Source organism: Streptopelia decaocto (assembly GCF_964273445.1).
Source record: "Streptopelia decaocto genome assembly, chromosome: 3".
Classification (NCBI taxonomy): Eukaryota; Metazoa; Chordata; class Aves; order Columbiformes; family Columbidae; genus Streptopelia; species Streptopelia decaocto.
Genome location: NC_138656.1, coordinates 60,209,792 through 60,232,605, shown reverse-complemented (window position 1 = coordinate 60,232,605; position 22,814 = coordinate 60,209,792). Strand labels below are relative to the sequence as shown.

Sequence of the window (22,814 nt, the reverse complement as noted above, 5' to 3'; positions counted from 1 at the left end):
TGCTTAAATCCTTCCTGACCCTTTTACACTGGATAAAAAATAGCTGGGCCAGTATAATAGATGTTTTTAAAGCCATAGGTTTTGATACAGCAGATAAGGGAGGAAGAGGGTCGTGAAGAATGCCATACCAGGCGCCTCTTCAAACCAGGTCTATGGGTTGCAGAGGTAGCTTGAAATCCCCTCTGCCTCTGCCTGCTCTGTGCTGGCCCAGCAATGGCATGCCAGGAATTTTAAGGGTTTACTGATGCTCATTGCTTACTCTTACAAAATATTCAGAAACAAATACTTACATTCCACATGGGTGGGTAAAAGTCAAGATGCTGGCTTTAGTAGAGGGCTTTCTCCTGTCCTTTACTTGCCCTGTCCCTATGGCTTAAGTGAATGAATGAATGAATGAATGAATGAATGAATGAATGAATGAATGAAAAATGGAAGCAAAGCTGTGAAGAGTTGGCTAACTAATTTAATACTTTGGCAGTCAGTGGATAAAGGTATTTGGCTTCTTGAAAAATGTGCAAAATCTTCAGGTTAAAAACAATACGTACAAAATGGGATTTTTATGAGCTGCTTTCCTTCAGGAAGTTGATATATGTTGCTTTGTTTACTGGCACTTTAAAAAGCTTTTCTGAATTTAATAAAAAATATGAATGCATTTCAGATACAATGGAACCCACATACACCCCACTCATGGGAATGAATGAGGAAACACAAGTTTTTTTAATGTTTAGACTTTACCTAACCAACCCACATCAGATATGAAGGTCCAAAATAGAGTAGATAACTTTATTGCAAAATGCCAGTGCTGTTTTTCTACACACATTTGAAAAGTTTCCAGACTTTTCTACTGACATCCAATGATGATATTCTGGAAAATGTAGCTGGTCTGTCAGATATCTCTGGAATAAGTATACATTTTTACTCATGCTTACGGGGCAGAGTAAAAATATGTGGGCTTCACATTACCCAAGATCTGATCTTCGTAGTTAGGAAGGCAGCAGAAGAAGAATCCCAAACATATTTCCATGATGGCTGTGGTCCAGCCAAAGCCGTAGGCCCAGCTGAACATATTGATTCCTGTCATTTCAATTTCAGTCGAGAACTTTACTGGATAAATGACCAGGCCCATGATGGAGAACATAGCTGAAGAAACAGGAGAAAACAAAAACAGGTTAAGCTAACACATGCCATGTTACCTGCCTTCATAATACCTGTTGCTAAACACACCCACATTTAGGAGGATTTGAAAACTCATCTGCTGCTATGACAGACTTTGCGTTATTTTTCATTGAGAGTTCAGATGCGCACAGGCAAAGACCTGGGTACAGAATCAGCTGAGGGAAATACCAGTTCTAGTATGGATACATCTGCATAAGCTAAACTTGACTTCATATACTGTCTTACCAGCGACAAAAAGCAAGCCTCCAATCCCTCGTATGAAGTTGAACCGAAGTGTGTCAATGGCAAATGCTATGATGGCCAGAGCAAAACAGATGACTAGAAGTATAAAACCGACCAGGTATGTGGCAGCAGCAGCTCTTCCCCAAGCTGAAATCAAAAGGAAAATACATTAGAAAATAATAAAAATATCCTTTACAGTATTTTTCTCTGGTTTATAATGAAAGGCTAATTTTAAACAAATGTGAAGAGAAGGTCAGCTCCCAAGAAGGAAAGTACAGGAGCTTTTTCTCCTCTCAGAGGTGAACATTTTAATTCCACAAGAAATCATTCACAAAGTGCAGAATGCAAAAAAATGCCATCTTAGACCTCTTTTAGAAAATGCAATGGGGCTTGTGTGCAAGCTGCTTCTTTAGTTTTAACAACTGCATGTTGAGACAAAAAATACTGTAAAAATGAAATCTAAAGAATGGGCACTGTTGATAACAAATGCCCTTGCCTCAGCAGAAGTCATAAAAACAGCAATCTTTTGCATGGACAAGGAGAATTAGACTGTTCCTGGAACTAATTAAAGTATTTATTTAATAAAAAGTGCTAATACAGGTACTGCCACTCTGGCATGCAAATTTAAAGGTATGGCAATAGTCCATAAATGTCAAAATTCAGTGGCTTCTGCCCTTTCAGCCTTTGTTTAGCTCTGTGTCCTAAATTTATCTAAAGATTTGGAATCCGTTTTGTAGGGAAATTTGACCTCTGCTTTTGAACCAGAGTGAGAACCATTTCATTTTGAAAAGCTTGTTCAGAGTATTAATACTTTCATTTTCAAAGTATGCAACTTTATGTTATAACATGCCGGATCTAAGCATATTGTGTTGGCATAACAACTGAAAAAAATAAAGTATTTTTTATTCATTCAATAATTCAAGTCTTGAGGGACAACCACTGCTAAAAGAGATCAAAGTGTCTCCCCTTCTGAATGTGAAAAGCCCACTTTGACAATTTTTAAATTGTGTATGTAGATGGAGTAGGTGGTTAAAGTCTGCTGGGCATTTACAGACTTCGCCTCCACTCTTACACTATGTTTGTAAGGTCTTGGCTTCTAGCCAAATACATACAACAGCAGTGTCAAAAAATTATCGTAGCCCAAACAACCCTGACAATAATTACAACTCAAATGTAGTGCACACTGGTCATTAAAAGTTCCCAATGGAACTAAATAAAGATTTTTGATATCCAGGAACCTGACAATTTGCTTGCTTCGAGCACACAAATAATAAAGTGCAAAGTATCCTATGTTCCCCTGGCCAGTGTTGGGTAGGCACAAAAGCCACTGTCCTGGCCCTGGTGAGTGACACCTTGGTGCTCAACCTCTCTTCCCCCAGGCCTCACAACACCTCTGCTATTAAACTAGAAAAATGGATCAGGATTTTCCAGCTCTCCTTTTTTTCCCATCAGCCCATCAAAACCAATTTCCCTTTTCGTTTGATTTTCACCATCCCCCCTCCCACCCTCACTTTACAATCTTTGTTTAATTCTAGCATTACATTTTCTGTTTTGTGCCATGTCATTTTTCTTCTTTATGTCAAAAAGTTTTTATCCGCTTACAGGGCTTTTCAACTCTATTATTTTTCCTGTAAAAAGACAGCTGCCTGAGAAGACTCAAAGGGAGAGCAAAGCTGTGCCTTTATCTCAGCTTCTAGCTCAGAATTTTAGCCCAAATTCTTCTCCTGGGGAGTTTACAGGAGTCTTGGAGGTAGATCATGCAATGTGGAGGCACAGGTGGGAGGGCAGCACATCAGGCAAAGTATCAAGGGAATGAGCCAGGAAGAGGAATTTCTCATACTGCTACAGCTCAATTTACTGTGTTGAGGATGCTCCTGCTCCCAGCCTCCCTGCCATCTCTCTAAGACAGCAAAAGAGGGAGCACCTGTCAATAAGAGAAGTCACTCAGTAGTAGTCACCTCACTGCTCTTGGATATGAGTTTTCTAACTTCTGGGAGCACAGTGAAATCACAAGGACATCTAGGGATATGTTTTTTGTTAGGTGCATAACTGGTTGTGATTAGGTGCAAAATTCCTGGGGTGTCCTTTTCCAGAGCAGACTCAGAGCACCGCTGCCCACCCAGGGAGCACTGAGGCACCAGAAGACCTGGGGGTTTCAGCTCACCCCCTGCCACCACCGCTGCTGTGGGCAGCAGAGGGTCTGCCAAAGCTTGGCCTTGCTTCCCAAGAGGAGCTGATGGCAGAGCACTGTCCCCTGTGGTGGGAGCATCACCTGGGCTGGGGTTCAGGGGGCAGCACTTGGTGGCCACAGACATGTGTGGTGGCAGCTTGCCCACGCCACCATCTCCCTCCTCTGTCAGGCTGGTCCAGGTGTTTTTCCTGAAGTAGTGTTACAAATGCTATGACAGTATGAAAGCAGATTGGGTGTGCACCCAGCCTGCCGGGCACAGGCTATACGGCAAGAAGAGACATGCTTGTTGCAGCGTGCTCACAACTTTAGGAGGCATTGCTTAATCACCTAACAGCCAATTCTGTGACTCTCACTTCCAGAAAAGAGAGAAAATGTTAACTCAAGATCGTAAGAAAATCAATATGTAGCTCCAGGTAAGGCAATAGGACTGCATGGAAGAGTCACTGTGGGTTTTTTTGAGGAAAGGTACCCTGACTTCATCTGTCCTTTATAAAAAGTAGCAGTTATCAGTAGTCTAAGACCACAGTGTGCAAGCACCTTACTTGTCTAGGGTAAAAGGCAGCAAAAGCTACATGTAGGAATGATTGCAACTGTTTCTGTATCTGACATACTTATTTTTCCTTCTGCCAGCCAGAAGCACTAGAGTAGCTTAGTGTATTTACCAATATAATTAATACTTAAAATTCCTTAAAAATTCCAGAATTAAAATAATTAAACTGGTCAGAAAACACCAACAAGCGAGTGGCTGATCTGGTCCCAAATCTCTCCTTATCTGCCAGTATAAGGGGGGGTAGGTGGAGTGTTTGTTTTGGGGTTTTGCTGTTGTTGTTTTGTTTCATTGGGTTTCATTTTTTGTTTGTTTGTCTGTTCATTTTGGTTTGGTTTTGCTTTAACATAAACCAAAAGCATAAATAAATTGTTCTAAACTGCAAAGCTTTTTCCTAAAAATGTGAATCCACACTGAAGAATGGTTACAGGTGCAACATAACTCAAAGTACACTTGACTCTAGAGAGAAGGCAGCTGAGAGATGAAAATATCTAGGTCACCTGTCAAAAAATCAAAAACAGAAACAGAGGGAGCAGCAGGTTACAGGACGCCAGGCTGGGTCTGTGAAAATATTCAGCAATTTGTGAGACCTGTTTTCTCAGCCCACCCAAACAGCAGTGATTTTTTGGCTGTTTAAGAGTTAAAATGTGCTTATTAGGAAATAAAGAAAACAAACAAATGAACAAAAACCAACAAAAAAACACACCACACACACACAAAACAAAACAAAACAACCAACCAACCAACAACAACAAAAAACAACCACCACGACGTGTGTTTATGTGAGAATGTCCTTGCATACCAGCAGGATCCTAAAACAGTTGTGTGTCAGTCCTATTTCACCCTTTTTCAGCTCCTGTGTCAGCTGAGAGAACACCAATGAATACCATGGGAGGGTTTGTAGGAAGATGCACACCATTCGCTGCTGAGAACTCCTTTTAGCTGACAATTTTCTGAACAATTCTATCCTAAACCAAGACCTTGCTACCCCAAACTGTCAAAAGGAACCCACATTTTCATGCCTATCTCAAGCAGAACAAGGATAGTACTTCTAGTTACAGTGTTTTGTACCTCAATTTGTAAGAGTCCAGACTATCCATAGTGAATGCAGTAATATGTGACTACTGGTAATTGAAAATAAATGCCTGCCTTCTAAAATTCCCTGCTGTGTGAGGAGACCCCTGAGCTAATTAGAGACCAGAAAGAGCCCACCCACGCCATCACAGAGCTCACTGTAGCTTATGAGCAAGATAATTAGCAGAGACACTATACAGTAACAATGCCACTTTATTACTCTGCTATTAAAGCTAACACAGTTTAGAGGTAGCATGACTACCTCTTGTATTGCACCATTGAAACACATTCTGAATATCTTCTTGCTAACTGCAGCCAGAGGGAAGCTGACTGACTTCATTAGAGATCCGGAACCAATCATGTCTTTGGTTTCCTGCCTTCCTGATTTTACTCCCTCATGCATTTTCCAGTTTGCAAAAGTGTAAACACTGTTTGTGCTTCACATATAAGGAAATAAACTTCCTTGCTCAGCAGTAAATTGAGCCAAGATCTAGTCTTCCCTTAGCCTGATGTGTTTTGTGCTCCAAACAGTGCCTTCAGAAAAGAGCTGTCATGCCTTCAAAATATCATATGAAGTCTGATAAATATAGATTTCTATTTCTGGTGTATGTGGTTCAAAACATGGGAGAACACTCATAATGACATTCTTGTGTCTTTCTTGATCTGGTACCCCCAAGCCACATGATCTCTTGAGTCTTGCTCTTTGAGTGGCATTTTCTGAAAGCAACCCCAGAGAGTTCAGAAGTACTTCTCCTGGTCTAATCAATTAGAACATGCTTCTCCAAATTTTCCTCCTGTATTGAAGCTAAATACACTGGAAAGAAAAACACAAGTTTTTTGCCAGCTCACAGACACCAACAATTACCTACAGGCTCTTGCTGACGGATCATTTTAACACATCAGCAACTGCAGTGAATTGTGCAGCGATTTTAAGAAGGTTAGTTTTAATTCAAAAGAAACAGGGAGGAGGTGGAAGAAAACGCAGCAGACTAATATTTTGCTCTGTTATCTTTCATACCACCAAGGGAAAGAAACATAAACCCTGCAGTTCTAGCTCCAGTCTTGCAAAGCAATTCTTACAAGAAATAAAATCTGCCATGGTGGTGATTCATCCCTGTGTTGTACGTAATGAGAATGTTTCCGGGCTGAGTTTGCAGAGCTCAACCTGTTTTACATCTCTCTGATTAAAGGGAAAGGGCATTATTTTGGAAACAAAGCTGAACTCATTTTGGTTTCTCAACCTGATGTTCTTCATCAGGGTGTGGTGAACGCTCCAGAGCCCATGCTTTGCTTTGAAAAGGAAATGCTCTGGCCAAGTTTTATCCATTTCCTTTTGCTTTGTTCTCCTCAAGAAAGTTTCCATGTGAAAGTGAGCACGTCTGCAGATGAACAAGTGTTCTCCCTAGCATGATTCTTAGGATGGCCCATCAAACTCAATCCACACCTCGGTTTATCAGCTGAAGGGTTACGAGCTGTTGGTGTATTTGCAAACCACTGTAATCCAGGACTCTGAATTCCCTGTGTTACCTGTGCTATATTGGACAGTGCAAAATTCCATCTTCTGGAAATAGTAACCCTGTAACATGACAACTACAAGAAATTTCTGTGCTTTTTTGAAAATAAGTGAACATAGAAATCTCTGTAACTGTTTGTTGATCACATGAGCTGACACTGAAATGCCAGTGTGCATTGTTTGTACACAGACAAGATAAATCAGGAACTATTAAAAGTGGCTTCTTCTGAATAATCTGTATGTGCAGACTGGAGGCTGTTGACTGAAAATAATTTCAAAGGAAGGCTATACAAATAAAGAAAATCACGTATTAGTCATGGATCATTTATGAACAGAATAAAATGAGGAAAAAAATGAAAGGCATGATCGGGTGTGTATTATTCTCTGAGTTTCTACAGGGTGTTTCAAAAGGTGGATCCAACTTGAATTCATACTGCTTTGAAATTGGATTAATCTTTTTGAAACATACTGTACATTGCATCTGGATCCTTCTTAAAACAACTGCATTTTGTGAACATCTTTCCCTTGGGAAGTCAATACTGGATGTTTTTTTGGGGGATTTTTTGTGTGAGTTTATATAATTTGGAGTGGACTGCAAAATAATTGGTCCTTCTGTTTGGCATCCTTTTTGGTAACTCCATTCTTTTTCCCCTGGCATTACTTCTTCTTTAGAATTCATTGGCAGTTAATACGGATTTCTTATTTAATAACAGAGCATTATCTCATTACATGCAAGCCATTTTTCTGTGAGCAGGAACCAGCTTTTAGCTTGACACTACTTAAGAGACAATTATGGAAACAGAGAATTACCTATTTAGGTTCACAGTAAGATAATGTCATTGCAAAAGTTTATTGGTGATTAGTAGAGGGTCCCACATAAATAAGAAATAATTAGGACTTCCAATTATGCCGTAACAATGATTTTAGATGGCAACAGTAAGGGAAAGAACCTTATGCATAGGGCATCTATCAGTAAAATACAGTATATATTAGCAGAAAGCAGTCTGGTGTTGACCGGCATATAGTCTTGACCATAGCGTACTGCTAAGGCGACAGTTTAGTTTGGCCTGGTGGACTTTAACTCCTTTGGAGCAAAAACTTGTTAATTCCCTGACACTGACTTCACTCACAAACATACAGGCAAAGCCTGCATCCAAGGCTTTACCTACTTCTGCAAACCTTGTCTCTTACTGAGGTAAGCAATTCAACTCAGAAGCTACTCCGACTTGAATTTGAGGGGAGGAGCAGTTACATCTTGAAGGAGCGGTTCAAATTCATCTCATCATAAGCCCAGGCATGTACAACCTTGACTAGGAGCTGGCTTCTGCAAATCTTGTATTAATGAGGGCTGCTCCCTGATGCTTACTAAGTGCTATGGAGGCAGAAGTGGCAGAGGGCGTAGAGCCATCATCAAAGGGAGCACCGAGGGAGTAAGTTAGCTATTAAAATGATCTGCACGCAGTGCCTCAAAATTAAATGTTTGCTCATGAGAGTCAGGGAGTACCCCTATCTCACATTATCTTCAGAAGCAGTTGCATACACTGGGAACATCTTGGGATTAAAGCTCAGTCTTCTGCACTTGAATACTGTAACATATTTCCTCCTATTTTTTCCTATTTGTTTTAAATTAAAGCAGGATTACCTACACTTGGATGTGTATATGGAGGTTGGGTGGGTCAGGTAAATAAAACAGGTAAGGTATTGACTAATCAGTACATATGCATAAGCTCAGTTAATCAGAGTAGCAAGACTACACCTGAGTTAAAGCTGGGTTAAAATATTAAATGCAAATTAAACAGAAACAATGTCCATGATAACACAGGCTATTGAACTAGGAATTTTAATTGAAACAGCACAGTGAAACCTTTCCACAAATCTCTTTTAAAGTTTTATTTTCCCAGGGACATTTGAGGCTGAAGAGCACTGAATTTACATCTTATTTCCATGTGCACCAAGTATTGTTCTCACTCTTGATCCACAGTTTTCATGCTGTGAACAAACTTTATTCTGAAACCTTGTTGAAAGTTGCCTTTTGCACTAGGGAGTTTCTTTCTGATAGAGAAGAGCTGTGAATCTGGATTTAATCTTCTGTTAGAAGCAAAATTTTACTATTTGCAAAACAAATAACCACCGAGCATATAAGCAGAAATGGTACTTTGTGTTCATAAAATACATCATAAGCTCTACAATGCATCTCAAAATAAGCAGCATCACTTGCTGTTTATTGTTGATGGGGTTGTTAATGAACTGCACAGAGGCTTCCTATATTTGAGGCCTGATTTGGGCACTGTGTGCATATTCAACATAACAGGTGACCTTAGATGTATTCACTTGCAGATTAGTACTTCAGCAGGACTGTGTGTGACCTGAAGTATTGTTTAGTACCAGCAGAAGGAAGCCAGAAACCTCTGGGACACAGGCTACTGTTATTACGCCACAACCAACTTGAAATCCTGGGAATTTTTGATCCATGAGAGATAGAGTTTGACAGAGAAGCATGGCATAAAAATTGTCACTGACTCAACGTGTTCAAGTTTGCTTAGAACAATACAAGCTGTCAGAGAGAAGTTACATGGAAATGTAAAATTACAGTAGTTGAGAGTTCTGTTTATTTTCATGCACAGCTGCTTTCCTGCTTAAGTAACCTGACTGTTTAACCCTGGAGTGGAATTCAAAATCCATCTTGTAGTCCTTATCACCATTCACACTAAGAATCATAGAATACCAGGTTGTAAGGGACCTCAAGGATCATCTGGTCCAACCTTTCTTGGCAAAAGCATGGCCTAGACAAGATGGCCCAGCACCCTGTCCGGCTGAATCTTAAAATTGTTCAGTGCTGGGGAATCCACCACTTTCCAATGGACAGATTATTATAGTCCTACTGTATCAGATTACCTCAATAAGCTAGAGGAAGAGATGAGGTGAAGAGAAATGAGAGTTTAGCCACAAGTTTCCATATGTTTTCAGTAGAGATGCCTCCCCTCTGTCTGTGTGGGTGGTGTCCTCTCAAGGACTTAAGGTCCTGACGATACAAAGTGTTAAGCATCTTCACAAAGTCCTCAACACCAGCAGATAGTATCTCCTGATAGGGAGATAAAAACCCTCCACATAATTGCTCTTTTCCACACAACTTAACTATAATTATTAAAAGGAGGTTGGATAATAAATAGTGGGATGCCATCTGCAATTGCTCTCTGTACAGTTAATTGCTGAAGAGCATAACTATTATTTAGAAAATAGTCTGATTAAATGAATCTGCCACTAAAGATATAAGAGGACAAGCCCTAAAATTACAAGGGAATGCATGTTAATAATTGCAGATGAGGAATGAAAATTGCCATAGTAATTAAATGCTCTGGGTTTGATTCCCTTCTCTTACACCTCTTCAGTAACAACAGACATCTCCTACAAGCTGGGGAAAAATCAAGTTCGTTCTCTCTTTCTTGCATCAGAGTTCCTCAAATATACTGTTCTTGTGATATTTTCAATACATTTAATGGAGCCTGTGTTTTCTAGCATTCTGTTTTGAATAATGATTGAATATTCTATGTTATTAAGTAACTGATCTTGTATTCTCATTTCTCACTGGTTAGTCCCAGGTAACATTGCACTTTTAGGAGACTAATGACTTAGGAAAATATGTGCTTCTCTATACACTGTCATTAAAACTACTGGCAGACAGCATATATAAATATAACTGTTTCATGCTATGATGCAGCAGGAACAGCAACAAGCTTTTGTTTTCAGTTCACCCTGTGTCAAAGGAGTTAAGGTTTGCCCTGTAATCCAGGCAATGCACAGAGCATAGAGTTGGGCTCCATCCTGGGCTCTCCCATGGGCTTCCTTGGACTGATCAGAAACCTCCCCAGCCTTTGTTTCTGAGCTGCAAGGACACTTTTCGAAATCTACTTGAATTTTAGCAAATTCTGAAAGCCTCTAGGTGCAGAACCTTGACTCCAGGGAAAGTTTGCAATAAGGGCCCTGTGACTTGAGCTGTTTCCTGTTTCCAAAGCACAGTTACTTGTTTGCTTCACTTCTCTTCCTACTTGCAGACACCCTGGGGCGTCAAAGAGCCACCAGCCCTGCTGAGAGGGGCTGATTCTCAGCCCATCACGCTGGAAATATCCCCGTGTTACTCTGCCCAGGGCGCTGCTTCAGCTTGAGGCAGGCAAGGGCTTCCCCATGCCTGGGATTAAGTGCTGACTGTCGGATGTGATGGGAACATGGGGAAAGGCAAAGCAGTTTTACAGAGGCAGCGTGGCAACCAAGAGCTCAGTGTCTGATCTGTCCTGTGCCCCGGGTGTGATGAGTCACGGGTCCGCTGGAGAATTGAGTTTTCCCGAGGGAGAGCCACGGGGCCAGCAGTGCAAGGCCAGTGGGAGATGTAGTACCAAGAGATGTTCTTCACCGCTCAGAGACTGATCCTGACCACACTGTGTACCTCACTGTTGTATCATTAGCTGGGGATTGTTAGCAAGTGATTTCCATTTTGTTAGTCCTCCAGAATAATAAATGGTGCTTCATCACAGCAAAAGATTTCCTAGACCTAAGGGCCTGATATAAGCAAAACAGGGAACAAAATCTACCCATCAATGGGGGTCTTATGAGACTAAAGGAGAATATTTCTCTCCTCAAGACCATGCTACTTTTTGCAGCATTCCCTTCTTTCACTTAACCTGTAGACATACTCATCTGGTCCCATATTTGAAGTAATTTTTGTTCATTATAATCATACTGTACTAACTATCCTATCTTGTAGTATTGCATTAATACCAAAATAAAACTGAAATGAGCTAGAACATAGTTACCAATTATTTGCCTGGAAGACAAGATTCAGGAAGGTGTCCTTTCCAGAGGGCAAAATCATTCATCCCTCCACTAATCTTCACAGTCACTAAAACCTGAACACGTCCCACAAAAAGCCTATAATTGAATACTATGATGTGAAAATAACTGAAGATCTGGATTCCACTTGTCATGTGGAAATGTCTTTTCCTGATTGTTTCCCCAAGATCTCTGTTTGCACCATGCAAATCAGTGGACCACTTCAACCTAAGTTTAGAGCTTTAAGCTTGCAGTTATTTTAATAGTGGCATCTGCATGCAGAAGAGCTGCAGGGCCAGGTAGAAAGTAAGATTGGACAAGTCTAGCCAAGAGTTTTCATCCAATTGTGCATCACATTGGGACTAATAAAATAAAATCAGTTATATTCCCCCAACAAAACCCACACATGTTTAAACATCTTCAACGCCTGCAGTGGAATAAATTACAAACTGAAAAAATATCTCAGGTCTGTGAGACACACCTTATTCAAGAGAGGTTATATAGCCAAAAATCAAGAAAAACAAAGAAGTGCTGTGCCAGCTTCATGAAGGGATTTAACCTCTGCATTTTCTTTGCAAGCTCAGCCATGTCCCAGCCAGATACATTCCATATTGTACTCATTATGTATCCAAAAGTCTTTGTCTCTGTCTTTGTTAAGGTTCAAGCATGTTATAAACTTGAGTCCTCTATTTGTTTCAAGTGCCAGAACATTGCAGAGCTGCAGTTTGCATCTCTCAGTCTCTCATCCTAAACTCAATTCTTTTCAAGTAAGTGTCCTAATGCACTAAATATTTTTTTTCCTTGAAAGCTGTATTCATTTCAGCTAAATATGCTTGAAAAGCAAAAGACTTCTGATGAAAAGTATAAATGAGTGTCATATGGTTAAAACAGAAGATCTGAACTCATGGAGAAGATAACAGAATGTATAAACTCTTCATATTCTCACTTTCCACCAAGTTAATAAACTTTGTAGAAGGCCTAGAGTGTATAGATGCTTTCAGAGAAGATAACTGCACTGGTGGAGTTATTCTCCTGGCTCTCTAAAAAAAAAAAAAAAGAAAAAAAAAGTACAGGCATCTTGTCTTCCCTGTGATGTTTTGAATTCTGTCAGCTTACGCAGCTATCCAGAGACCCCAAACTCCACTGGTGCAACCAATGAAACATTCAGCCTTCTTTCCTTCCAAACTAACTGACCTCAACAATGTTGGCCTTTTGTCTTCTGTCTGTCTATATACATATGTTTAGCCAAATGGCAGAGATTCAAGGGGAATTACATTATAATTATATCTAATTATGATAGGATGAAGATGTCTGTAGTGGATTAAGATAGCTATATTGTTCAACCCATGTTGAGAATATTTGCTGGCAGCTGCTGGGGTACATCTGTGTATTACTTATATCAGTGAAACCATCCCTGTAGGAAGACCGAATTTCAGAACCTACCCACCTTGTGGCAGATTAGGCGGGGATGTTGAGAGCAAAGCCCAGAGGAAAGGAGATGATAATTGTGGAATAGAAGGGGGAGAGAAAGATTTCATCTCAGGAAAAATGTAAAACACTTACATCCTTTCTGTTTACACTACATCTTTTGTCTCTGTGCTCAGGAAGGCATGTAATTACAGTTTGTTTATCAAGCACTGTGTTTAACTTGGCACAAGATGAAGTTCAACATCCCACAGAACGCGATGCTGAATGCTTGTTTTCTGTGACCTTTCTGGAGCAGTGTGGATGAATGTAATCCTAGAATTATTAAAACCCTATGTTTCAGCACTAAGGCAGGTAGAATCAGGCTCAACACAAGACCTGGATGTTCATAAGATGCCGTCTCATGGCCAGCTCTTCTGACTGGAATCCAAATCCAGCATCAGGTGCCTGCACCCTGCATGAGGAAAGGCAGGAGCTCCGGAAGAAAAATCCCAACACCGCACCAACTCAGCAAGAACAGAATGATGGGAAAACCTGAAGACAGGATTGGATCTGAACACATCCAGCTTCTGGAGAGAAGGTGTCTGTAGGAAGGGGCTGGAAAGGATCAAGGCAGTAACATGAGTTTACATCCTTAACAGTCAGACCTACAGCCCTCTTATGGGTCAGGGGTAACCCACTCCTGCAATGGCCAAAAATCTACATTGTAATGGCAAAATCTTGCAGAGGTGGAAGCAGGCAGCGTAACCCACTATCGCTTGGCCTATGAACACATTTTTTACATGCAGGATTACATATTCTCCCATTGACTGAATGACTCTTTTGTCCCAGACATATCTTCCTTTTCCATCTTGAAATTTTGTCCAAGAGGATTTGGAGGATTTTCTTAGGTTTTCTAGGTATTTAGTAGGCTTGAAGAGGTCAGAAGATAGATGCATGCCCGTTGAGAGCCTAATGCAGTCATGCAGCAGATGAACAGCAGTTTTAATGCTTCCAGAAGCATCAGCTGACTCTCCAGTGTACATGTTGGGGAGTACTCTGCATGTGTGTACTAAGCCGAACATTTCCAATGTGTTAGAAGTGCTGGACTTACTGTGGATGTGATTCATGGTAACCCTAGACATTGCAGGATAGTCCATAGAGAGGATGACCTCCCTGGTTAGTCTGTAGATGCTATCAGTGAGAAACTGTATACAACTGCAGAATTTAAGCATGTAAGAATGAGGCAGGATAATGAAGTGAAATGCCAAACAACTGTGTAGGACCTGGAAGTAAGGTGAAACTTCTTTTGTACTATCAAGGGAAACAAGGTGAGACTTCTAAATACTTTCTGTCCTGTTAAAGCTGGCATTCATGACTCAGATAGTGCCTAACCTGGAGATCAGGAGGAGGACTCACTTTTCGTGGAAACTCAGGACTGAGAAGCCCTTTGTTAAACATCATGGTCTCTCTCCTGCTCTCCAGCACCATGTACCAGAGGCAGCAAACTGGCTGGATCTATGCCCAGCCACAGAGCTGACGCAGGAGCTCTGAGGGCAGGACTGGGAGCGATGCTGAATGGAACCAGTCTTGTCCTGGAGCCCCACACTCACAGAGGCCTGCTACAATTCACTCCTCACAGATGAATTTTGTGCATATAAGGCAGAGTTTGACAGTAAATAAAATTTCAGGAACAATTTTTAAAAGCTGTAATGAAAGATCCCTGAGATTGCTTCTGCAAGTGTTTCTACTCCCATTTTCAGCAAGAGCAGCTGAGATTCTGAGTCTTAGAGAAGACACTCTTCCTTTTAGTTTGAATTAGCATAAATTGTAAGAACACTTGAAGTTTCCTCCTGGCTTAGGCTAACAGTCCACCACTCAGAATAACATGTTTCAGACTGTGGCCAATAACAGATACACAGAAAACAAAAAAAGAGAGAGAGGAATGAAAAAAAAAAAGGGGGGGGAGGGGAAACATTAAAAAAAAATTAAAGAAAGAAACATGGGCATCTAGAGTGATCCTTCTCTTGGCCTGTTCTCAGTGGTTTACATCTTTTCAAGCTGAAGGTTGCACCTGGGTCAACATGTTTAATGGCATACTTAACCAAAACTCAACTTAATACAAACAAGAAATCCTTTCATCTTTTAAAGCTTTCTTTCATAATCACAAGAAGACTCTTTCACACGACCCACCTACCAGAGCAGTTTCAGGGCAGCATTCTGCAGCCTGACACTCCCTGGGAATATCTTGTCACCATCTTACATTTTTACCTCCTTGCTGACAATCAGGACTGGCTTATCACACTAATGCCAGGCTTGCCCACACTACTTGCTGTTTGGACATTTGATCAGCAGCAGCTGTTATGTTTTGGAAAGTTGTGATTTGTGAGAAGAGGTTAGTAGCTGCTTCTAAGAGAGGAATAAAATCTTGGAGGCTGTAATATTTTCTGCACTGGTACATTACCACATGTGGGTTTTTTGTACTATGCAATTATGGTTCAAAAGCAAGGGGTGAGAGCATTTTTCTCCTTCATCTTCTTAGTCAAAAGCCTTGATGTGCTTCATAGACAGTCCCTATTGCCCATAATTTCATATATAAATGACAGATATTAGCCGATACGGTTATGAGAGCTGAGGAAAGACGAGCCCAGGACATGACCCACTGCTTCAGAGCCTGCTCCCCACCACCCCTGCAGGCGCTTACCGTAACCCATGAGGGACTCGCAGCTCCATTCCCCACCCTGCTCAGGCCTCCTGCAGCTCTGCCATAACGATGCTTGATGTACGTAGGGCAAGGTCTGCGACTCCAGCCAGCCCCTGCCCGACAGCGCAATGATACCAAAGATGACGCCTATGCCCAGGAGCAGGGGTAGGATCCATCTGCACCGCGTGTAGTCGAGGCCGTACTTCACCATCTTCCAGGGTGGGGAGAGGCTGGCGGGACGAGGGTGGTCGTCTCTGCCACCGACTCAGCGACACGAAGCGAGGGTGCTTCTGCAAATCTCCTGGAAAGCGAGTGCCAGTACCTGCAAGAGCGTGTGCAGGTGTTTGAGAAAAGGTTTTTAATCAGGAGAGACAAGGAAGGGAGGGAGGGAAGGATGGAGGGAGGAAGCTCCACCTAGATTCAGATGAGTAAGAGCTGCTGTTGAGCAATAACCAGTTGAGCTGGGGAGAAGCTTTGAGGCTGAGTTTATCTGTGGGATCCTCTCTGTCCTGCTGACTAGGTAACAAATCGGGTGCTGTTTATGTTCGGCATTTAACACTTTCCTTCCTGCCATTTACCACCAGCAGGAGCATCTCACAGCTGTGTTTACACCTTTCTCTCTCCTAAGGGATTTGCATGATGGTAGGCGAATACAGGAGAAAAACCAGAAAACTATTTGCATTAGAGGGTGGTTGCTTCTGAAACTTGCCACCTGGAGGTTGAAAGCTGCTTTTCTTGGACTCCATTTAAAAATAAAATGATACATTGTTTTTTTTACAATTAAAAAGAAATTCCTCTAGCTGCTATAAAGGTAAGGCAATAAAGAATGTGTGACTGCCCTCCCTCCTTTGGTACATAGCTGCAGGGGAAAATAAACAACAAGATTTACCACTAAAAGTATAGTATGGTGTGGGTACAGCTTTAGTGAGAGAACAAAAACTGAGCTTTGATTTGACTGTGCCTTCTGAACACTCCCTGTGCGTGGCTCTGGCTGCATGTGTACTGCCCAAGGCCTGTCAGAGCCTGTCTGCAACGTGCTGTGAGAGCAATGTAGAGATGAACCATCATCTCTCTGTGCCCCGAGAGGCCACCAGCCAAGTGCAGGCAGTTTTCTGTCTTTCAGCTCAGAAGCGATAAAACCACGTTTGTATCACTCTCCCTTTGAACATACAGGTGCTACAGCTGCTAGTATTTTGGCAGCATTCAGACATGCTTACATGTGGAAGCAGCTGCACCTCTTGCAGATTGAAGCTGGTTTCTGTGAAATGCGGTTAAGCACAGAGGATGCAAAGTATCCTTTGCTCCCATGGTGGATATTGTCAGAGGGGTCTGCATGCAAGTACAGGCCTTGTTTACTCACAGAGATGTGCTACTGTACCATAGCTTTCACAGTGAAATCTGACATCGACACTGAACTGCAAACTCCACAGCATTTTGCTGAATTAGTATTCATAAATCAACAGTGGACTAAATAAAATAAATTAATAATTTACATTGAATTTATACACTGTACGAGGGAGTGCATGCAGAGGCACTGAGCTTGCATTGACCCACACTAGAACATCCACAGCAATAAGCTGCAGCACTGTGAAGAAGTAGTAGCTCTGTCCTGAATGTAATTTGAACAGGTTAACGTGACACTGTGCCTTACCTCTAATAAGAGATAACTTATTAGTCTGGTGGTAGATTATCAGTGGTGGGGCTGCTTTGCCTTTCCTTCACCAGCCGGTGCAATTCTGGTCAGCTGAAGCATCCTACCAGCGGTTCCCCCATGGCACACAGCCCAGCATCCCTGCAGCTGTGAGAGGTCCATCAGAGGTGTTCAACAAGTCTCTGTTAGTGCAGGAGACATTTTTACAGCTTTGGCCTTTGAATTTGAATGTCACTTAAAGAAAAAGCCAACTATGCAGACACCTCAGCTGCTGTTCTGGGTTGGAAATAAGGGACAATCTCAAGTATTTTTTGGAAAGGACACTTTAGGGAACCACCATTTCCTTAGACTATTATGTATCTTCCCTTGTAGTCCACATTTGTACTGTCCACAAATGCACTTTATTTAACTTAAACATAATGTTTAAAATGCAGTTTAGCAGTTCTATAACACTGTGATATACTGGTTTTATGCATTTATTTTTAATATTTACATTAAAACAAATATCATTTGAAGTTCACCCTTCATACAATACGCTGGTACCTTCAAGCTGTCCAGTTCTGTTTACACATGTTCTTTCTGTTGCCTTAGCTGAGATAGAGATGAGCACAATAAACACCAGAAGGTTGAGAGAACACAGATTTGGATTTGGATATTAAATGTTGGGTTTTTTTAAAGATTACTTCAAAATACTCATGCATGTGGCAATAGACTATAGCCCTCGCTCAGCTGTCTATATGCAGTCTCTTGCCAAGTTTCAGTCTTTCAGGAATAGTTAGTTTTCTAAAATTCAGCCTTTTTTTCTTTTTTCTTTTTTTTTTCCTCTCATAGAAAATAGCCATATCAAGTTAAAGAAATTCTGCAGCCAAAATCGAGTATGAAGTCAGGCATTCTCAGGTATTTGAGAGCCAGTAGTTGTTGAAGAATAAAATCCTCTTCCCTGCTTTTTGAATGCTCAGCCATGTTTCAGATAGGCATTTATGACGAAAGGATTTATCATCAGTTTTTGTTATAACTCACCTGTGGATGAAAGCATCTTGTCACAAATGTTAGCGTTTGTGAGATGATACTGCAGAACACATTATCATGCTGTGAAAGAAAGATGAGTAGTGTTCAGTCACCGTGGGTGTTTCTGTGCCTTGCCCATCTTTGTCATCCTTATACAAGCAATCTTCACATTCAATACAAGGGTAATTTGTGATGTCTGTAACAGCAGAGAGGGGGATGTATTCAAAGATGACAAAATTAGGTATTTAATGTAATTCTGATACTCCTATGGCAAACCGATAAAAACTATTGGAAAATTGCTCTATCTTTTTCAGTGTATAAGCTGGGTATTTACATTAAAGCAAATGCTTTTGCATTTCCACTATGTGTGGATAGTTGCCCTGGGTTAAGATCGGCCTCATTTGTTGAAAATGGAGACATATTCTCAGTGTTGAGCCTGGTAGACAGTAGTGTACTTTCTGCATCTGAAAATATTACTTAACCTTCAAAAGCAGCATGGCCAGCAGGTCAAGTGAGGTGATTCCGCCCCTCTCCTCTGCTCTAGTGAGAGCCCACCTGTGTCCAACTCTGGAGCCCTCAGTACAGGAAAGACATAGACCTGTTGGAGAGGGCCCAGAGGAGGCCACCAAGATGATCAGAGGGCTGGAACAACTCTGCTGTGAGGATAGGCTGAGAGAGTTGGAGTTGTTCAGCCTGGAGAAGGATCTGGGGAGACAACATTGCAGCCTTTCAGTACTTAAAAGGAGCCTGCAGGAAACATAGGGACAGACTTTTTAGAAGGGCGTATTAACAACAGGACAAGGCATAATGGTTTTAAACTAGAAGAGGGGAGATTTAGACTGGATATTAGGAAGACATTTTTTATAATGAGGGTGAGAAACACTGGCACAGGTTGCCCAGAGAGGTGGTAGATGCCCCATCCCTGGAGACATTCAAGGACAGGTTGGACAGGGCTCTGAGCAACCTGATCTAGTTGAAGATGTCCCTGCTCATTGCAGGGGGTTGGACTAGATGACCTTTGAAGATCCTTTCCAACCCAAATTATTCTATGATTCATTGCTACTTGAAGTAATCATGTAAGCAGTAGGATATTGTTAAAACAAACAATTATGTGGCATTAGAGCTAAAAATATGCCCTTTTCAGACAAGACACAAATGGCTTTCTTAGTGGAAGAAGAAGGTGACAAATGGTTGGCAGTAAATATTCATCCACCTTTAGTCTTCTGACCTGGTCAGCTGAGTTATATGAACTGCAGTTATTGCTAAAACTACAGCCTGTAGAGAGATACAACCCTGTCAGCCAAATCCTGCTTGAGCTAAATTGTACCTTGTGTTCAGTCTCTGTACCCTGCAACACGTAGGCACCAATAGTGTTCTCAATATGCCTAATATTCCATCCATAAGCACATGCAGAAAAAGACCTTCCGGCATCAAAGGTGTTCACAGGGTAATCCAAGCTTCAATTCCTTTGCATTAATTACAAGTATACTGGAAATGCATTTTGAGCAGGACCTGAGCCCAGTTGAGATCTTGTAGTTTTCCACGCACCAGACCTTTCTGAGGGACTCTCCCGTGGCATCTTGATGCTGAGGATCTTCTGTGAGGCTTGTGGTGACCTGTGAGTGGTCGGTGCTCAGTCCCACAGCTGCCCAGCTGGGACGGGGTTCCTCGAGCTGCCCTGTGCAGCGCAGGGAAGATCTGCAGAGCCTTGAGACCCCTCTGTTTGTTGGCCACTGCATTTGGAGGAGTATTTCCACAGGGTCTTGTTAAGACTTGTATCAAAAGCCACCCAAGACCTGCTTGCTGTCAGAGCTAGAAAGCCTGCCCCATGAGCAGAACTCGCTGACTCTTGTCAGTAAAAGCAGGTCTGCCTCAATGGGAAAAACGCTTGGGCTTAAAAGACGCTTTCTTTCCTTAGAGAGGCTACGTGTGCAAAATCAGATTATCACAAGAGCAAGTTTTAAGAGCTGAGTCGCAAACATGGGGCTACATTGAGGGTTGTTGTTTATGTGAGCAATTCAAGACCATATTAGGCAAACACAAATTAGGAAGACACAAAATCAGAAAAACACAGAATTAGGAAAATACAATAATCTCTGTGTGCCTGAGCACGGATTTAATTTTCAGCTAGTTTTTGCTAAAGGACATTGTTTTTTCAGGGTGGGCTCTATACTGGAAGAAGGTTTAATCCCCAGTTATATCTTGCTGCTGCTCTGCAGAGGTTTGATGAATTCAGCCTACCTCCCAAGGCACATGGTTGATACCAAGGGTAACCTGTAAGCCCACCACGCAGTTACCAGGTGAGATGGCTTCTGGCTTCTGACCATTGTGTCTGTACCTTCCTCAGGCAGCTGTCATGAGCACAAGCTCTCTGGTGGGCACTCATGAGGTATGTTGCATACAACATCACGTAAACAGCCACATGTAAACAGAGTAGCACAGTTCAGCCCTGTTCTACATATGGGATAATTTTACTTAAGCTACATGCTCTGGACCCCTCAACTTCCCTGTGGCATAGCTAGGCTAGCTAAATAGTCATCCCATCACAGTGGACCATAACAGTAACTCCTTTTAAAACATACTGCCTTAGGAGAAAAAAATCAGCCTTGCATATGTAATTCCGAGGTGCCACACCTTTGCTATTTACATTTCTTTGTCAAAGAAATAATTTTCATTCACTGTGCTTTATGGGTCAGTTGGGAACAGCACCAGCACCAGCACACCAAGCATATCTTTAAGAGTTTCAGCCATGAATTTTGAGATGCTCCAGCCAAAAGAATGGTTTCAATGAAACCAAAATGTTATGTGGAAATAACCTCTTCTGTTTTAAACATATTATATGGAATTGATTTGGGAAGCTGCCTGAAATGAAAACGGTGGTCTCCTATCAACATTTTCAACTTTTCCTATTGTCTTGATTCAATATGCTGGTTACAGTTTTCCCAAGTTTTATTTTGCAGGTTGTTTTGTCTTCCTGTTGCAAATCAGGACAGAAATTAATTTTCAAGTATCACAATCCATCTAAATTATTTTTTTTCACTTTAAGTTCTGCGCATTTCTTGGCCTATGGGATTGCTAACACCAAGAGAGCTTAAAAATAGGCTATTTACTGACATGGCCACATGTCAGCTCCTGCCCTAATTATATGCCTCTGTGTGTATCCAAGAGAGTCAACTAATGTACCTTGATCTGTGGTCTTTCCCAGTGCAGCACAGTGGTGAACAGGAGTTAGCCAGCTTTTAAGCTCACAGTTCCACGTGAAGCACTCACTTTGAATCTTTCTGGGCCCTCTCAAACTCAGTGAAGCCCAATTTCCAGTGTGTCCCCTTGACACTTCGTAATTTTTATTACTTATAAAATATTACGTATTCGTAAAGGTCTCTGTGGAAAATAGTATGTGTTGCTCACAATCCCATAAATAAATAAAAAGCAATAGACATACCAAGTCTTCTATTAAATATTATCCAATCCTGCAAAGACAAACTCATTAAGAATATCATTCATGGAAACATTTTTATGTATTATTTATATTATGCAATATGTATTGCTTATAATACATTATTATTTATTTATATTATTTATAGTTATAATATTTTATTATAAAGCTCTATATATTCCTGCAAGTTTTGCACTACAGACTTTATGACAAATAAATCCTTATTAAATTTAGGTGTTCAAATATCACAATAAAAAAAGACCCTTTGGATGATTCTGACAGCTCCCAAGTAATTTAAATATAATTTTATAGAGGCAAAATTTGAGAGCATTGGCTTTTTTTCCTGGAATTTCTGGATGTCAGGCTCCATAGCTGGAGTAGCATGGCCCCCACCTTTGGATGCCAGGCAACCCCAGGAAAAAGGCAGCTTACTGCATCAGCGCAGACCTGCAGGGTGGGTGCATCTGACCTGTCTTATAAATATGCAGTAGATACACAGCAAAATCAACAGATTCTTGGTCGATGGGATCTATATATGTGAGTTGCTGTGCCCTTGTAGTAACACTGACAAGTCCCAGGTGCTGTGAACTCATTGCACATGGATTTCGCTACTCGTGTACAGACACCTGTTACAGGAATCACATTCAGAAACTCGGCATCCCAGTTTTTAGCAAACATATCCTCCAGATTTTATTATACTTTATTCTGGTTGTATCATCTCCCAAGTTCGTTTAAAAATCTGTGCAGGTCCACCTACTAGCACTGAAAACCCTGTGTTTTCAGGGTGTTGCTCTGTATTGCCAGTAACCCTCCACTGCTCTGATTGTGGGACCAGGACCTGAGCTCTCTCAGCTGTTGAGAATCTCCTAAAGAATTTCAGTTTCCATTGATGTATGTGTTTGCTTCACTGTGAATTCAAAAGTGCTCGATCATCTCAGCAATTCTTTGTGTGTGTGTGTGTGTGTGTGTGTGTAACCTTTCCTTTTAGCACATGGCTGGTTTTGTTTCTGTAGTGTTTATCAACATACCAATCTCCGTCCCTCCTCAAAAAACAAAACAAAACC

General features: G+C 41.3%; 1 protein-coding gene across 1 annotated transcript; it reads right to left on the bottom strand.

Annotated features, from left to right (window-relative positions):
• Window positions 1-925: 925 nt before the first annotated feature.
• On the bottom strand, window positions 926-15,866 carry LOC309437918 (p53 apoptosis effector related to PMP-22-like; the record flags this gene model as incomplete). The annotated part of the gene is made up of 3 exons (XM_082048744.1): window positions 926-1,140; window positions 1,402-1,545; window positions 15,656-15,866. 3 exons carry the CDS (start codon window positions 15,864-15,866, stop codon window positions 926-928), a joined length of 570 nt encoding a protein of 189 aa, XP_081904870.1.
• Between the last annotated feature and the right edge of the window lie 6,948 nt (window positions 15,867-22,814).